The 15,409-nt window shown below is 43.6% G+C and overlaps 1 protein-coding gene across 5 annotated transcripts in view; it reads right to left on the reverse strand.

Moving 5' to 3' along the window:
- CRB1 (crumbs cell polarity complex component 1) overlaps nucleotides 1-15,409 on the reverse strand; it is a 1,156,197-nt gene that overhangs the window by 148,030 nt on the left and 992,758 nt on the right. For all 5 annotated transcript variants that reach the window (XM_069641514.1, XM_069641517.1, XM_069641513.1 and 2 more), the window contains one exon: nucleotides 3,541-3,667. In XM_069641514.1, the coding sequence (XP_069497615.1) occupies nucleotides 3,541-3,667 (127 nt within the window). The remainder of the gene's footprint in view (nucleotides 1-3,540; nucleotides 3,668-15,409) is intronic.

Consider the following 15,409-nt stretch of genomic DNA (forward strand, 5'->3'; position numbering starts at 1 on the left):
TATGGGGCGTTGTGTTTCAATGTGCATGGGATTTGGTTTGTCAAGAAGAATATAAGAAGGGAGCGGGGATCAAAGCACATGCCCACAATGAAGTCTGGAGATCATAGCTGCTCCAGCCAGTTCCCCCACTGTCTGCCGTGAGCAGGGGCTTCAAACCTCTTAAGTTTATGCTTCTGATAAAATAATTGATGACCTTTACTCCAAAAGGAAGGGACTGAGGAATGTTTTTGTGCATTAGGAAACCAAGTGTATTAACCTCAAGAAGCTGGGCAGAGACTGTCCAAAATCACAGGCGAAGGGGGGCTTCTAAGTGATCTTTGACTGTTGGAGATATTCTTGGCTTTCTTGACCTTGAGTGACCCTTTCTTATGACCAATGACAAAGCACAGTAATCCATGCATTCCCAGGGATCAGTAGCAGCCAGCTCAATGTAGCAGGTTAACAGATCAGCTATCTGTTATTGTGCATTGTCTTAGAAAGGTTGTCACATCCACATTGGACATCTGCCAGGATTAAAAAAGGGTGGGAAAGAAAACAATGAAATAAACACTGAGGATTCCTGCAGGATCTGCCCGCTCAGCTTTTTTTGGAAGAATGCCACATTTCACCTTTTGTGTTCTGTCCAACAGAAAACAACAAGACATATTATGGGAGAGCATTGACCGTGGTTGTAAAGGCTGCCCACACATGCAGGTATTAGATTATAGAGTAGGGTACGGGAGAAAGACAGCAGCAAACTTTAGTTGACTGACCACAAATTCTTCACGATTTTAGCAAACAAATCAATGTATGTGTCAATTGAGTCATACATGTGTCCATATCGATGTGGGGTCCGAATGAGATTTTGAGATAGGAGTATCTAGTCCTTACTTTTGCAAGATGGGAGGAAAGAGATTTTTTACGGGAGTAAACAAGTAGTCATTGTCAAATCAGTGATTTTTAGGCAAGTAAATAAAAATTTTAATTAACAAAAATATTGGTGATTATGTTCAAGTTATTTTTCTGTTATCTTGTGAGCCCTCTTGAGGTTAGATAATGCAGGGGTAGAGCTCCTATGTGTGTTTTGTATAAAAAAGCTTTACGTCTCGGGAGGATAGCTCAGGGGCAACGTGCTCGGTTTGGAAGCAAGACGACATGAAGCAACACAGGTTCGATCCCCAGGTCCACGGTTAGAAACCTCTGGGTATTAAGCGTGTTATAAATAACCTATCATATCATATCATGTGTGAGTCCCTGAATGAAGATACCAAAGTATAGAGCACAGCCCTACACGATCCAGGGCAGGGTCTAATGGTGAATTGGTCAGGCCCAAGGTCCTGGAAAGTTCTGAGTAAATTCCACAGAGACCGGATCAACCAGGAAGAAAGATGCAGGTCTATGTTGTCTGTGAAGAGGTGGCAGCTAGCCTTTACCCACGCTGAATTGAGTTAACAATAACAACTGATTCTTTTCATTGGAAGACGTTGAGACTTTGGAACTGGGAAAAGCAGTGGGTGGGCGTAGTGATAGCAGAAACCATTTGGAAGCAGCAGCCAGCATTATTTCTGCTCTGGAGATAGTGGCCTAGCAATAGACTTCTTTTCTTTGATTGTATGCTTGGCTCTTTCTCGTGGGCAGGTCTTCCTGCACCCCCCTTACGTTGTCTATCTCCATTGTCTCAGTGAATGTGCAGCACTGACTGCAGGATGCTGAGGGAGCCAGATGAGTTTTGGACCTTTGCCTCAGCCACCATTCAAGAAAATATCATTTTCGAGCACTGTGAACATTATTATTTCCCTTTAATCTCACCTCTAAAATTCCTTGGAGAGTTTTTTCTAATTATGAATATCTTGATGGTGTTTGAAATTATGTATTAATAATTGTCATAATAATGATGGGCCTTTTTTGCATGCTTTCTTAGCATACAGTTTGCGGTTTAGAACATGGACTGCTTTCCTCTCTGCTGGTTCCCCGAGGGCTCAGGGGAAGCCCCAACCTCGTCCTCCAGTGTGCAGTTACATGCAGACACCAGGTACCTCAGAATGAAAGAAGAACTTCTAGGTAAGAAGACCTTATAGCATATATCTTCATCTGAGCATGCAATGCTGAGCATGCCACTGGATATGTTTCTGACGGTCTTAGGGATGCATGGGTTGTTAAATAAAAAATTAAGTACATAGAAGCCCTTCAGAAGCAAGCACAACCCTTCCATTGCTATTGACATATGATTTGTATGTATACAATTCTACAGTCTCAGGAGGATAGCTTAGGGGCAACGTGCTCGCCTTGGAAGAAAGACAACACGGTTCCGCCCTTAGAAACCTCTGGGTATTAAGCGTGTTATAAATAACCTATCATATCATATAATCAGGAGGCTCCATTTTTAAGGGTTAACATGTGGTCGCAATACGAGGTGCACACCGTGCTCACTACATCGCGCAACCATCTCGATAAACTTGACGATTCCCTGATTCCCAGACAACAGCTGTGTGTGTTAGGACTAGACTGTGAGTGTATGCTCTTTTCGGTCCGGCCCTCTCTGAATATCTAAGCATCAAGTTTAAGAGACTTATATGTACTTTGGCTTCCAGCAGACCAGTGGGTAGAGGGCTGGAACCTACTGATGTCAAGAGCAGTGGTGGAGGGAGGTTATCGCAGCAGAGGGGGTGGAATGTTCCCCGAGGGCTGAGGAGGAGGAGGACTGCAACTCTCTACTACTGGTCATACTGGTGGGTATGGAGCTCCTTATTCCATATTTAATGGTATATGTAAAATGTGTTTCCTCTGGTCTCCTAATGCAATCTTTCCCTTAATAGCACTTTATGTTTTGTATCCAGTTCTCCCTCCCATGGTGCTTTGCCCCTGGACACGACTTTCTGCACGAGCTGTGCCATCCCTCTTCAGATCAGCAACAGGCATACATTGTGTCTACCTGCACTCACATTTGCACCTGCAAACCGGACACAGTTTTAGGAATTGCCCCTCTTAGATTGTATTTTGTTGAGAAGAAAGTATGACAATGGCAGGTGTGTAGCAAAGTCCAATATCTCACAACCTGTGTGGGCCACATCTATATTTTCTTAAGACTGCATGTGTGAACTAGGCAATAAATAAACCTGTTTATTTTTTATTTACCATTGTTAGAGTAATGAACTGGACAGGATGTTATTCACAGAGTGGTTTTATGCTACTTGGCAACCTGCCACTGCACTGTAAATTGTACCATATTCAAGTATTATTGTGCCTCGTTGTATTAAATGTGTGTTAGTTCAGTTTTGATCATGCCACATGTTAAAGCATTGAACTGATGCGGATGGAGGACATGTGACAGCTGCAGTGATGAACAGGGACTGCAGTGGGCCCTGCTCTTCATGTCACGGCATAGCCTAGTGCATAGATTGTAGTACACACTGCGGGAGCTCGATGGACGCACACCTAGTATTCATCCTGCTCCCCCCACTCTACCTCCGGCTCGTCATCCATCCGCAGGATGAGGTAGGACAGGAGCTGGAAAAGGTTCTGCCACAGCAACATGGACACGTAAAAGGAAAGGTCGCTTACATCTATCTCACAGCGGTCGCCGGCGAAGTTGACGTCGCAGATGCAGTGGAATCTGTTGGGCAGGTTCTGGCAGAGGCCACCGTTCAGGCAGGGATCAGACTGACACTCATCAATGTCAATTTCACATCTGAAAAACACCAGAGATATAGAGATATTTCATAGACAGACTCAATAGTGCACTTTGAGTGGTGGCTGAAGGTCGCTGGTTCCAAGCAAGAACGGGCTGTGACACAAAAGCAACTTGCTGTGTCTCAGAAGCGGACCTGCGCCTAAACCACCACAGCAAATGCCAATCCCTACAGTCTCAGAATAAATGGCAAACAACAACCCAACAACCTCAAGTGCATTACCCTTCCAGAACAGTGCGAAGGTGCATTGGGGCGGGAGGCTGGTCGTGCTACTGATCTACCTATAGCAATGTTGCGATTACACTGCCCACTACATGGCGCAACCCCAGCAAGATGACACTTTTCAAGCAGGTTAGATAGATCTGCGACTTACCTGTTTCAAAAATCTACGTGCAAACTGCATTCACATGTTCGAATCCCAGTAAGGCCCACTCAACTTTTTATCATTCCAGGGTAGATAAATTGAGCACTGCTAAACTAATTAATGATAACACTTATTATCACAGAAAAACGTGTCATGATGCCATAAATGAAATAATATCATTAAGTAAACAGACCTATTGAAATTAGAATGCATTGGGCCTCATTACAGGTGTGGCGCTCCGCAAATAAGGGTGTTGGTAGAAACGTAATGGGAATCTTTTCCGGAACGCCACACTACAAGTCTGCCTGCAGGAGGGGTTGCATCCGGCAGGTCTGACCTTCCGAGTGCATCGGTCTCGGTAGGCAGACTTGTCACGGAAGCACCGGCACCATTTTCAACGATGCCGGTGCTTCTGTCTCCGCACTCCCATGGAGTTCTATGGGACTCCACGGGAATGGGGACTAACATTTTCCAGTGCTTGACTTCCCGATCTGCCGGGACTTGTAATGTCCCGGTGGCACCGGGAAGTCAGGTGCCGGAAAAGTGTTACGGGTCCGTCAGCAACCCGCCGTCCGTCGGTAGCGCTGCCCGTTACCGCCGGACTCGTAATGAGGCCCATTGTCTGTGAATGGGAACTGCAGTTACATAGAACATGTCCAGTATCTAATCTTTGTCCCAGAAAGCATTTCACGTTTCGCATACAGGTTTTCTGGATTTTAAGACTTTTGATTAATCAAAGGCTTTAGTATTTCAAAAAGTTTAGCATTCATACAATTATTGTTCTTACCAGGCACAACATTTCACATGTATTGCTCTTTTATGTCATGTCATTTTTTGTTGTCTGCTGAATTTCGTTGTCATTTTCACCTTCTTTCTCAGAGGTGAACGATGGGCCAATCTACACACCAGTCATCCTCCCTCTCTTGCAACTGAATGACAACTGAAATCAAGCCTAAGCAAAAAGCACATTTTCTGCTTCCCACTGGGATGTGGTCACCTGGCCTGACACAGCCTTTGCTGGTGTGAGGAACCTGGGGTCGAGGGATGCCCACCCACTACCAGAGGCAGTGGCATAATGGGAAATCCACAGCCCCCCCATAGGCTTTATGTAATCCTGTTTCTTCATGTACTAACCTCAGACCTCATACCCTATATCTAAGATCTAATAATACCACATGGAACAACTATATGGGATAGGTTTCACACTCTTCAAAGAAAATATCCCAAAATAAGTTCTAACAATATTGTAACCATTCTCAATATTCACTAAATAAATGCATAGAATTCCATATTAAATGTACTTTGGAATGCAAATTGTTGTATTCATTTTGTAATTTTCTTTGAATGTATGAAAACATGTATGCCACTTTTTATTTCCAGTTTTTTTTAATGTTTTCTTCATAAGCTGCTTTTAAAAAATGACAGATCGATTGACAACATGTAATTGGTGTATTAATATTTACATATAACGATCAAATAAATGCAAATGCACTCGAATATTTAGAATTGCTAAAAAAAGCATTTTGGGATAATTCCCCTGTAGAGTGTATCACTTATCACTTATCCCATAGAGTTGCTCTAGGAGATAGTGTAGGCGACCCAAAGAGAACAGAACATATCTTGACTCAGGAGGGTGACCTATGGCTGCAGGACTATTGTGACATTCCTTGATTGATTCTGGCGATTCCACTGGGTCAACCAATGGGGAAAGGGACCACCCCACGTTAGAGCAGGATATTGCCAGGGGTGGTATGGGGAGCATCCCCTAGTCACCCCCACTTAGGTCACTCCAGGTGAGAAGGGACAGTTAGGGAGAACCCCCAATGGCTCTGATCCTTTAGGCCTCCTCCAAGAAACACTCTCACCTCGAAAAGGGCACCCAGCAACCCCTTCCCAGCAGCTCGTTTATTCCCGGGCCAACCAGACCCTCCCTCTGTGAAGCCTCAGTGTATTGCGGCTGTCCCTTTAAAGACCGACATGAAAGCTATTTCGCTAAATAGGTTGACGCCTACAGAACAGCTCTTTGCACAGTTTGTCTCGTTTTGGTAACACAAGCAGTCAGGAATCATACACCAACACTATCATCCGTCATTTAAGGGATCCCGACATGGGAAGCTCTTCAACATGGATAGCAAATAATTTGTTCCCCTCCCCTTGCCTGATGAGGTCACAATCACACATCAGTGGCAGGGTCAAAGTTCCTACACAACCCCAAAGGATGTATGTTTACACTTTTTCGCTCGTTTTTTTTTCTAATTGCTTTACAGAAAATATGGGGGAGAAACTGCCCAGCTCCCTCACTATCCCCCTCCTCACCCCCCCCCCCCCACAGCGCCCCCACCAATATGGCCTTACCCTAACCATGCATCTACATTTTGCTGGTAAATGACAAGCAAATTAACAAAGGCAAAATAATGTAAGCAATTTTTGGTCAAACAATATGCGCAGTACCTCCCCAAATTTGAGTCCATGAAGAGCTGAAAGACCCAATTGTGCACACTGCAATACGTATTCCGTGGAACCATTTCACAAAGGAATACTGCAATTATTCCCCTGAATTGCTGGTCACTTACGCTCAGGCAGCAAGAGTTAAGGGTAAGATTAACATACTTACCTTAAACAACTACACCAAAGGACCGCAACACACCTCAGAGAAATAGACCAATAGAGATTGAGAAGCCTTGGTCTGTCCACCGAGGTTCAAAAGTGATACACTTCACTGGTGTATTCATCCAGCGGGAGACACTTGCACAGGACCCAACCCAACCCCTGTGGATGGGCGTGCACCTTATAAAAACCCAAGGACTCAGCCTTTGGCGTGGGTGAATGGAGACAGGTGTAACAGGGGGATGATGCAAGTTGGTCGAATTGGAAGGTTATGATAACAGGAAACTGGAGAGGAGGTTGCAGGCTACATTGGGAGACATTTCGATTGTTTGGACAATCATAAAACAAAGTGTTAAACTTCGCTTCGTGTGTTGAATTGTTTAATTAGAGGCTTGGAATATCATCCATTTACATACGTCTAACTGACATGGTATAGGCCTAAGAAATTGACTTGGGAGTTAAGGAGCACATGGAATAGAGTCTCACTGTTGCATTTTACATTAGGAGACAGTGGTGGAAACAGACAAAATAAGGATGAGGCTGGCGAATATCTGAGGAGGTGGTGGGAGAAGAAAAGAAGTTGGTGGGCAAACATCAGGAGGAGGTTTTAGGAGAAGAACAGAAGGAGCTTGACAGAACACAACAGCAGTTCGTATAAAGCTAGCACAGGAAGAAAGAGGAAGCTATTGTAATGTGTGTGAGCAAATAAGCAAAAATAACATGGTGTCAGTGCACAGATATTTTTTATATTCACTTCCAAACCACAATGAAAGTCTAAGTTTCTACGAGCTCAGGAGGCAGACATGATTTTTGCAATGGTTGCAATATTTTAGCGCGAAGTAGACGAGTTCACTCTGTAGGATAGTTTGCCTATTGTTCGCTCAAGGACGAGCCGAGAGGGGAGTCAGAGATGTGTAGGTGCATTGATAAAGGGTGCTGGGAACGAGAGCGCGGGAGACGAGTTGGGTTTTTCCACTGTCTGGATTTTTCCACTCTTGCCTCCCATGCTTGCTGTCTGTCCTTCGGCCGGGGGCAGTCTGGCACCTATGAGGGGCAGGGATTCAACCCCCTTAAAAGGAGAAGGTCCCAATGAAGTGACAGAGAATTGGAACGCCGGGTGTTGAAGTCTCGCTGAGAGGGAGGACGCTCCACTCCAGAGCCCATTAGTTGATGCGTGATCCCTCTGCCTACTTGCCTTCGGACTGGGTAGTGTTGTCGTGGCTGAGATGAAGCTTTGTCCTGCAACTACCCTAATACTTTTTGTGTTTGTCCTTTTCCATGTATATGTCTAACTAGTTGCATTTATTCCATAGTTTCATGTATGCTTATGAAGTGTGAATAAAGGGCCTGTAAAGAGCAAATTATTTCCTAACTGATGGTCTAAGTGTACATTATTGCCTTGCTGAGTCCAAGAACTTTTAGTCCATGTAATTCTTTAGACATGTCTGTAAAGCAAAACAGCTAGTTAGGTCCAAAGCAGGAGGGTAGAACAAAAACCCAGATCTAAAAGTATTGGCCCCATAGTGGGAGAAGGAAAGACCCTTTGGCAGAGCATCAAGGAGAAACAGGAACAGATTGGGATCAGGGATGTGCTGAGAAGGGTAAAGGTCAGGACTCTGGGAGAATGACTTGTCAAAGCCCAAATAGTTCAAGGCGAAGAAGAGCACTTATTTTCCTGATTCTAAGAAGAGAATGGCATTGATTCAGCGGGAGACATTCAACGTGATCTAAAGGTATAGAAGTGGCAGCCATGCTTCTGGATGGCCTTGGTTTTCTCTCCTACTTTCTGTCTTCGGCAAACTGCTTGCTACCTGGTAGTGTTACGATAGATATATTGCACCTTGCTAATGTCATGATAGATAGATATATTGCACCTTGCTAATGTCATGATAGATAGATATTTGCACCTTGCTAATGTCATGATAGATAGATATATTGCACCTTGCTAATGTCATGATAGATAGATATTTGCACCTTGCTAATGTCATGATAGATAGATATACTGCACCTTGCTAATGTCATGATAGATAGATATATTGCACCTTGCTAATGTCATGATAGATAGATATATTGCACCTTGCTAATGTCATGATAGATAGATATTTGCACCTTGCTAATGTCATGATAGATATATTGCACCTTGCTAATGTCATGATAGATAGATATATTGCACCTTGCTAATGGCATGATAGATAGATATATTGCACCTTGCTAATGGCATGATAGATAGATATATTGCACCTTGCTAATGTCATGATAGATAGATATATTGCACCTTGCTAATGTCATGATAGATAGATATTTGCACCTTGCTAATGTCATGATAGATAGATATATTGCACCTTGCTAATGTCATGATAGATAGATATTTGCACCTTGCTAATGTCATGATAGATAGATATATTGCACCTTGCTAATGTCATGATAGATAGATATATTGCACCTTGCTAATGTCATGATAGATAGATATATTGCACCTTGCTAATGTCATGATAGATAGATATTTGCACCTTGCTAATGTCATGATAGATAGATATATTGCACCTTGCTAATGTCATGATAGATAGATATATTGCACCTTGCTAATGGCATGATAGATAGATATATTGCACCTTGCTAATGGCATGATAGATAGATATATTGCACCTTGCTAATGTCATGATAGATAGATATATTGCACCTTGCTAATGTCATGATAGATAGATATATTGCACCTTGCTAATGGCATGATAGATAGATATATTGCACCTTGCTAATGTCATGATAGATAGATATATTGCACCTTGCTAATGTCATGATAGATAGATATATTGCACCTTGCTAATGGCATGATAGATAGATATTTGCACCTTCGCACATAGGGGTTGAATTTCCAGTTTTTCTATTTTTTTTATTTTGGTGTTTTTCTAAGGTGCAAACGTTCACGAGTACTAGCTAACATTAAGGCGAGAATGGAAAAACAGCAACTCCAAATGACTCAAACCTCTCATGAACATTGACATTCTTATTAATCGTTTGTAATTGTGATGGGTTATTTAGAACACTCTTTATACCCAGAGATTTCTAAGCACAGACCCGGTGATCGGACCTGTGTTGCTCTGTCTTGTCTTGCTTCCAAGACAAGTGCGTTGCTCCTGGCTATCTGGCTTCAGTGTGGAACATGCTGTAAAGTCAGCCCTGGTGGAAATTCAGGGCAATGTTTTAAACGTGGCTGATCCAAGTTAAAAGTGATTCTTATGCTGCTCGAGCTCTCTCAAGCTTTTGACACAAGGGCCGCCAGGGAATACTGGAAAGTCTGGCCGAGTGTAAGCGGCTCATGGGATGAGTACTCTCTTAGTCCAAGAACTTTCTAGAAAATCATGTCTAGCAGGGGATGAGGGCTCTGTTTCCTTCTCCAGAAGTCAGACTTACCTGCGACCCAGCCAGGGGAGACCCTGTCTTATCTATTGTTTAATAGTTACATGTGCCTTTTAGCAGAAATCATAACTAGTGGAGGTTTATAAATCCAGCTATAAAACGATCATATACAAATGCTGGAGCCATTGGAAGGGAAAGCTAAAAGGAGGGAAAGATGTTGAAATGCAAGCGCTATGGACGGAACAAACTCTAGCAGGAACCACCTGCGTACAACAAGGGCCAGATTATCTAGACTTTGTCCTTGGGCAAAAAAAAAATGGGGCAAAGGAATAACGCACACACTTTGCTGCCCATAAAATAGGAAAGGCTTTGTCCCACCCAATCTGTATTATCTATGCATGCTTCTACGAGGACAGAATTGAAGCAGAGTGTGGTATGAATTATGTTTACTGCATGCCATCAACAAAATGTAGGCAACACATTTCTGATTGTTACTCAGCAAACAAAATACAAAAAACTGTTTGTTTCATTTTTTTCTTTTTTTGCACAAGGGCAAAGTTGTCATAATGTGGCCCCAGGTGGTCCTGTCCTGCTCTGTTCTCCAGGACCATCTAAAATGGAATTCTAGATTTGAAGGTGGGGCATGAAGCATCTCTGGTGAGGGCAGGTACCCAGTTCTCACATTTGGACTGTTTCCATGGAGCGCATAGTAGTCTCTCTCCCAGCCTGATCAAAATGGGGGTCTTTCATGGTTTGAAGCCATGGCATCACATAACAGCGGCTCTTTGATGCTGCATAGAGGCATTCCATTCAAAGTCTCATGCCTGGGCGCCTGTGCCTGCATGGGATGGACTCTCTGCTCTATGAAGTCCAAAATAGCGCATTGACACCTGCCAATACCTCTATGCTGAAAGATGTTTTCCTTTAAATGCAACGTCCTACAGAATGCCCTTCTCTATGAAGTGTGCTCCCAAGTTCTGTGAACCCCACGACCTACCACAGACTGCTAAAGATCTGGAGCAAGGATACTTCCATGTTGGTTACATTTTGGTTTTCGTAACAAGTTATTAGCAAAAAGTGGCACATGTTATTTATTTATTTACTGATTGTTGCTTTGTAAGGCTTCAACTACAGTGCCCAGAATCCATTGTGGTGCCGCGACAAAAAGTCAGAGGGCGGGAGATTGATAAGGAAGGGGACAGGGGTCACATTAAAGGTAATTCACCACTCTTGCCACACTCAGACCAGTATACATCTGAGGGTGAAGTGACAGGGGAGAGCGAATCATGTTAAGTGGTTGGACATCAAGTGAGTGCAAAGAAGCATAGCGGGCAGTAAGTGCATACCAAGTAAGCAGTGATGCGGGTGTAACAGCGTAAGACGATTCATCTCTCGATCAACTGGAAAGTCTCTTTAACCATCAGAGGAAAGCAGTGGTCCAACGAGGGGGAGGTCTTCTTGAGATCTAAAAGACCATTCAGCTCAGTCTGTTGAGTAAGTCTGCTTGTACAGCTGAGTTGTCACCATTTTTAGTTTGGGCTATTAGGTGTTGCTTGCGAGACCTGTAAGCCGAGCGTATTGTATTGTAATACAGGTAGGGAGAAATGGCATATGAGGAGGGACATACAGCTTGTACCACCAATTGACTGCCCATGGCCATGCCAATCCCTATGCCTTTCCCACCCAGTTCCTGCCCCTTCCCGCCCAAAACACCTCCTCATGGGAACTCTTTGAGCTTGCTTAACAGCAAACTTTGCACTGAAAGGGCCTGGCAGTGTTTTTCAAAGCAGACTTCAGAGAGTTAATGACTTCACTGGAGTTATAAACCCGCTACTGGTGTCATAAAATGTCTTAACTGGCTCTGCCTTCTGCCACTCAATTTATAAGTACTCTGCATGTCCTTCACTGAAGTCATGTTACAACAAGCATTGGCAAAGCCAACCGTTTTGGCTTGTGTATATGTATTAGGCATTTGCCAGGCACTGCTATTAGATGCCCAGGTACTTGCATCATTTTGGACATGCTACTATCAATGGCAAGTTACTATCACTACGGCTGTGCCTGATAAGTGCCTGGTCCATGCCTGCGCAAAGACCCAAACCGTTGGCATTGCCAATGCTTGTTCTGAATTGCAGAAGTGTATCTTCAGTTTTGAGGTCCAGTGGTAGCCCTTTCCACAACAATGTACCTTCCATACTAATCAAATGCAGGCATAGTTTCTTTTTGCTGAAGGTGGAGCATGCTAGCTGTTTCGATGTTGAGGAGTTTAGATTATGGGAAGGGGTAATGTAGTGTGATCTGCTTCCCGTGTGGGCACGTGATGATGCTGGGTACTTTAAAGTCAATCCTTTCCTTGAGTGGGAGCCAGTGCATGGCTTTCAAGACGGGAGAAACGTGATAACAGGGTTTTGCACTTTATAGAGGGACGTTATTCCGTCCATACAATCCCCTATGAAGTATATTAGAAAATGTCCGGCCTCGGGGCCAAGACTATGGATTTAAAATTTTAGATTTAATATTTTGCATACATGGGAAGTCTTAGGCCTGAGATGGAAATTGCGTAGGGAGGTGCATTTTTGTAGATTTTGCAAACTGGAAGGGGTTGAATCTTTGCACCATTTGATTGTAGTATGTCCTAGGTTAACAAAAAGAGGCAACTATTCTTTGAAAAATGTGTGCATTCACCAAGTGCTGTTTGTTCGAAGGCCTTGTTAGCCAGAATGATGTCAATGAGACAGTTGGGTCTATCTCTTGCATTAGTTGACTTTTTAAAGTATATTTTTAGTTGTTTAAATTCTAATGCTGCAATAGATTAGACATTGTACTGTATTAAGCACCATAGAACGTTTTTGTCTTTCCCCTAATAATCATGATCACTGATGTGTTTTAAAACAGACTATTTTAGATATTTATGATGAATTTTTAAGGTATTTTATAATGAAATGTTGAATGAATTTGTTATAATTAATTGCGGAATGGATTTTGTTGTATAACATACCGTATATTCCGGCGTATAAGATGACTGGGCGTATAAGACGACCCCCAACTTTTCCAGTTAAAATATAGAGTTTGGGATATGCTCGCCGTATACGACTAACCCCTCTTCTTCTCTACTGCTGCTGTACTGTATGTGGTACCCAGTATACAACAACCAGCCAATCACGGCAAGCGATGTACCGTACTGGCGAGTGGCTGGTTGTTGTATAGAAAGCCTGCTTGGATTGGTCAGCTCTCCCTGCCTGCCCAGCCCTACCTGTCTCCAAGACTATCAGAGCGGTACTGCAAACACACCTCTTTCACCTGTCTGGCCCGGCCCTTGTATCCTATTACCATACCTCCTTCTCTGCCTCTCAGATCTCGCACATTCGCGCCTGCGCCGCTTCACTGCAGTCCTCAGTGGCCGTCTTTGAGCTCCCCCCATCATATGCGACAACTGCAGATTCTCCAGTCCAGCTCGGAAGTTTCAGCACCCCGCATATAAGACGACCCCCGACTTTTGAGAACATTTTCCGGGGTTAAAAAGTCATCTTATATGCTAGAATATACGGTATAAAGGTTTAATTCTTAACCAAATATGCCGTTAAAAAAAGAAAAAAAGAACACAATAGTCCAAAGTTCAATCATGCCTCTCTATTCTGTACAAGTAGCAGGCTGCGCAGTAGGTCTTTAGAGAAGAACAAGTACAAGGTGTGACAATAACCCAGTCTTGCCAACACATAAGTCCTAGTAATATCCACCTGCTTCTGCATGTCAAGGAAAGGCAGGATGCACTTGAGCATGTGGGGGTGTCAGGATTTGGGTACCTCCCAGATCTCCCCTAATGCCACAACACGGATCACCTCATTCCTCCAAGGCAAAGTTATGAGAGTCTTCTCAGACCTAGCTTGTGCGCACCCCAGCACCCTCCAATGTGGTGGCCCCCAGGGCTCATGCATATCACCAACCCTCTACAACATTTTCACCAGGCCTCTGTTCCACATCCTCGACTCACTAAGCATCACCTATACAAACTATGCCAATGATACTCAGGTCCTCCTAGCACTAACAAGTGACTACAAGGCCGACTCCAAAACTCTTAACGCTGTCTACTCCACCATCCAAACTTGGATGGCTCACTAATGATCGCCTAAATGGAGACAATATGGAACTACTCTTAGTTGGATCTCCTGAAACCCTCAAGAAACTTGACACACAATACAATTCCTTCACCATCGACAACATACTAATTCCAGTCTCCCAGGCCGTCAAAACCCTGGGAGTCTTCCTAGACTCCAACCTCTCACTGACAAGGCAAGTAAATGCCATCGCATCATCAGCTGCATACCATTCCAAACTCCTCACCGCAGCCAGACCCTACCTTACCAAGGATAACTGCCTTAATATAGCTAGAGCTATAATTGGGGCACAATTAGATTATTTTAATGCCTTCCTGGCTTGAACTTCCACTAAGAACATCGAAAAGCTTCAAACTGTCCAAAATAATGCACTCCGGGGCTGCCTTGGATATCCCCACAAGAGAACATATCTCAGCTGCCAGGAAACAAGCCAACTGGCTACCCATCAAGAAACGCGTCCTATTCAAAATACTGTCACTCTCCCACAAATGCATTCACAAGGCAGCACCTCAATACCTTTCTCAGAGGCTCACCAGACCAATCACCGAAAGACCCACTAGAACCCCATACACCAACCTTCTCTCAGTGCCCAAGGTCTCTAGAGCGCGGGCTGGAGGCTCAAACTTCCCATTCATCGCTGCAACCCAATGGAACTCCCTGCCACCCAACCTCAGAGGTATCTCTTCCCATCTAGCTTTCTGCAAGGAAATCAAAACATGACTGTTCGCCTGAAATCTGTGAACACTTACCAACTGCCGGCAGGTCCACTGCCTTTCCTCCAAGGAACTTACCATGTACTTACCATTTCAGCCATGTTCTTGTAACCTCTTGTAACATGTCCTAACATTGCTACGCCTCTTGTAACCAGTAAGCAATGCCGTAACGTGTTACATCAGAGCTCACTCTGATGTAACAGTGTCTTGATGCCCCTGGGCTGCCAGTGCGCTTTATAAATAAAAATAAATAAAAATGAAATAAATATGTTTGTTAGAGGCAGGCCCATGTTGATTGGCCATTTGAAAGGGGGAGTCAATGGAATTTAGTGTTTCAATTTTCAACAAAAAGTATTTCAATTTTGAAAGCACTCCAATCTCGTAGCATATCAAGGCAGGCAAATATGTACTGGGCATTACCCATAAGAATAGATAGTTAAAAAGCAATTTGAGTGTCTTCAGCGATCACATGAAAAGGTGTGGAAAATATCTGGCACTGGTTTTACGTAACAATTAAACAAAAAAATCTGAGACTTGGATACGGCATAGCTGAACTAGAAGGGTGGGGAGCAGAAAGGATGAGAG

The sequence above is a fragment of the Ambystoma mexicanum genome, chromosome 1q (genome assembly GCF_040938575.1).
Source record: "Ambystoma mexicanum isolate Mex_15411 chromosome 1q, UKY_AmexF1_1, whole genome shotgun sequence".
NCBI lineage: Eukaryota > Metazoa > Chordata > Amphibia > Caudata > Ambystomatidae > Ambystoma > Ambystoma mexicanum.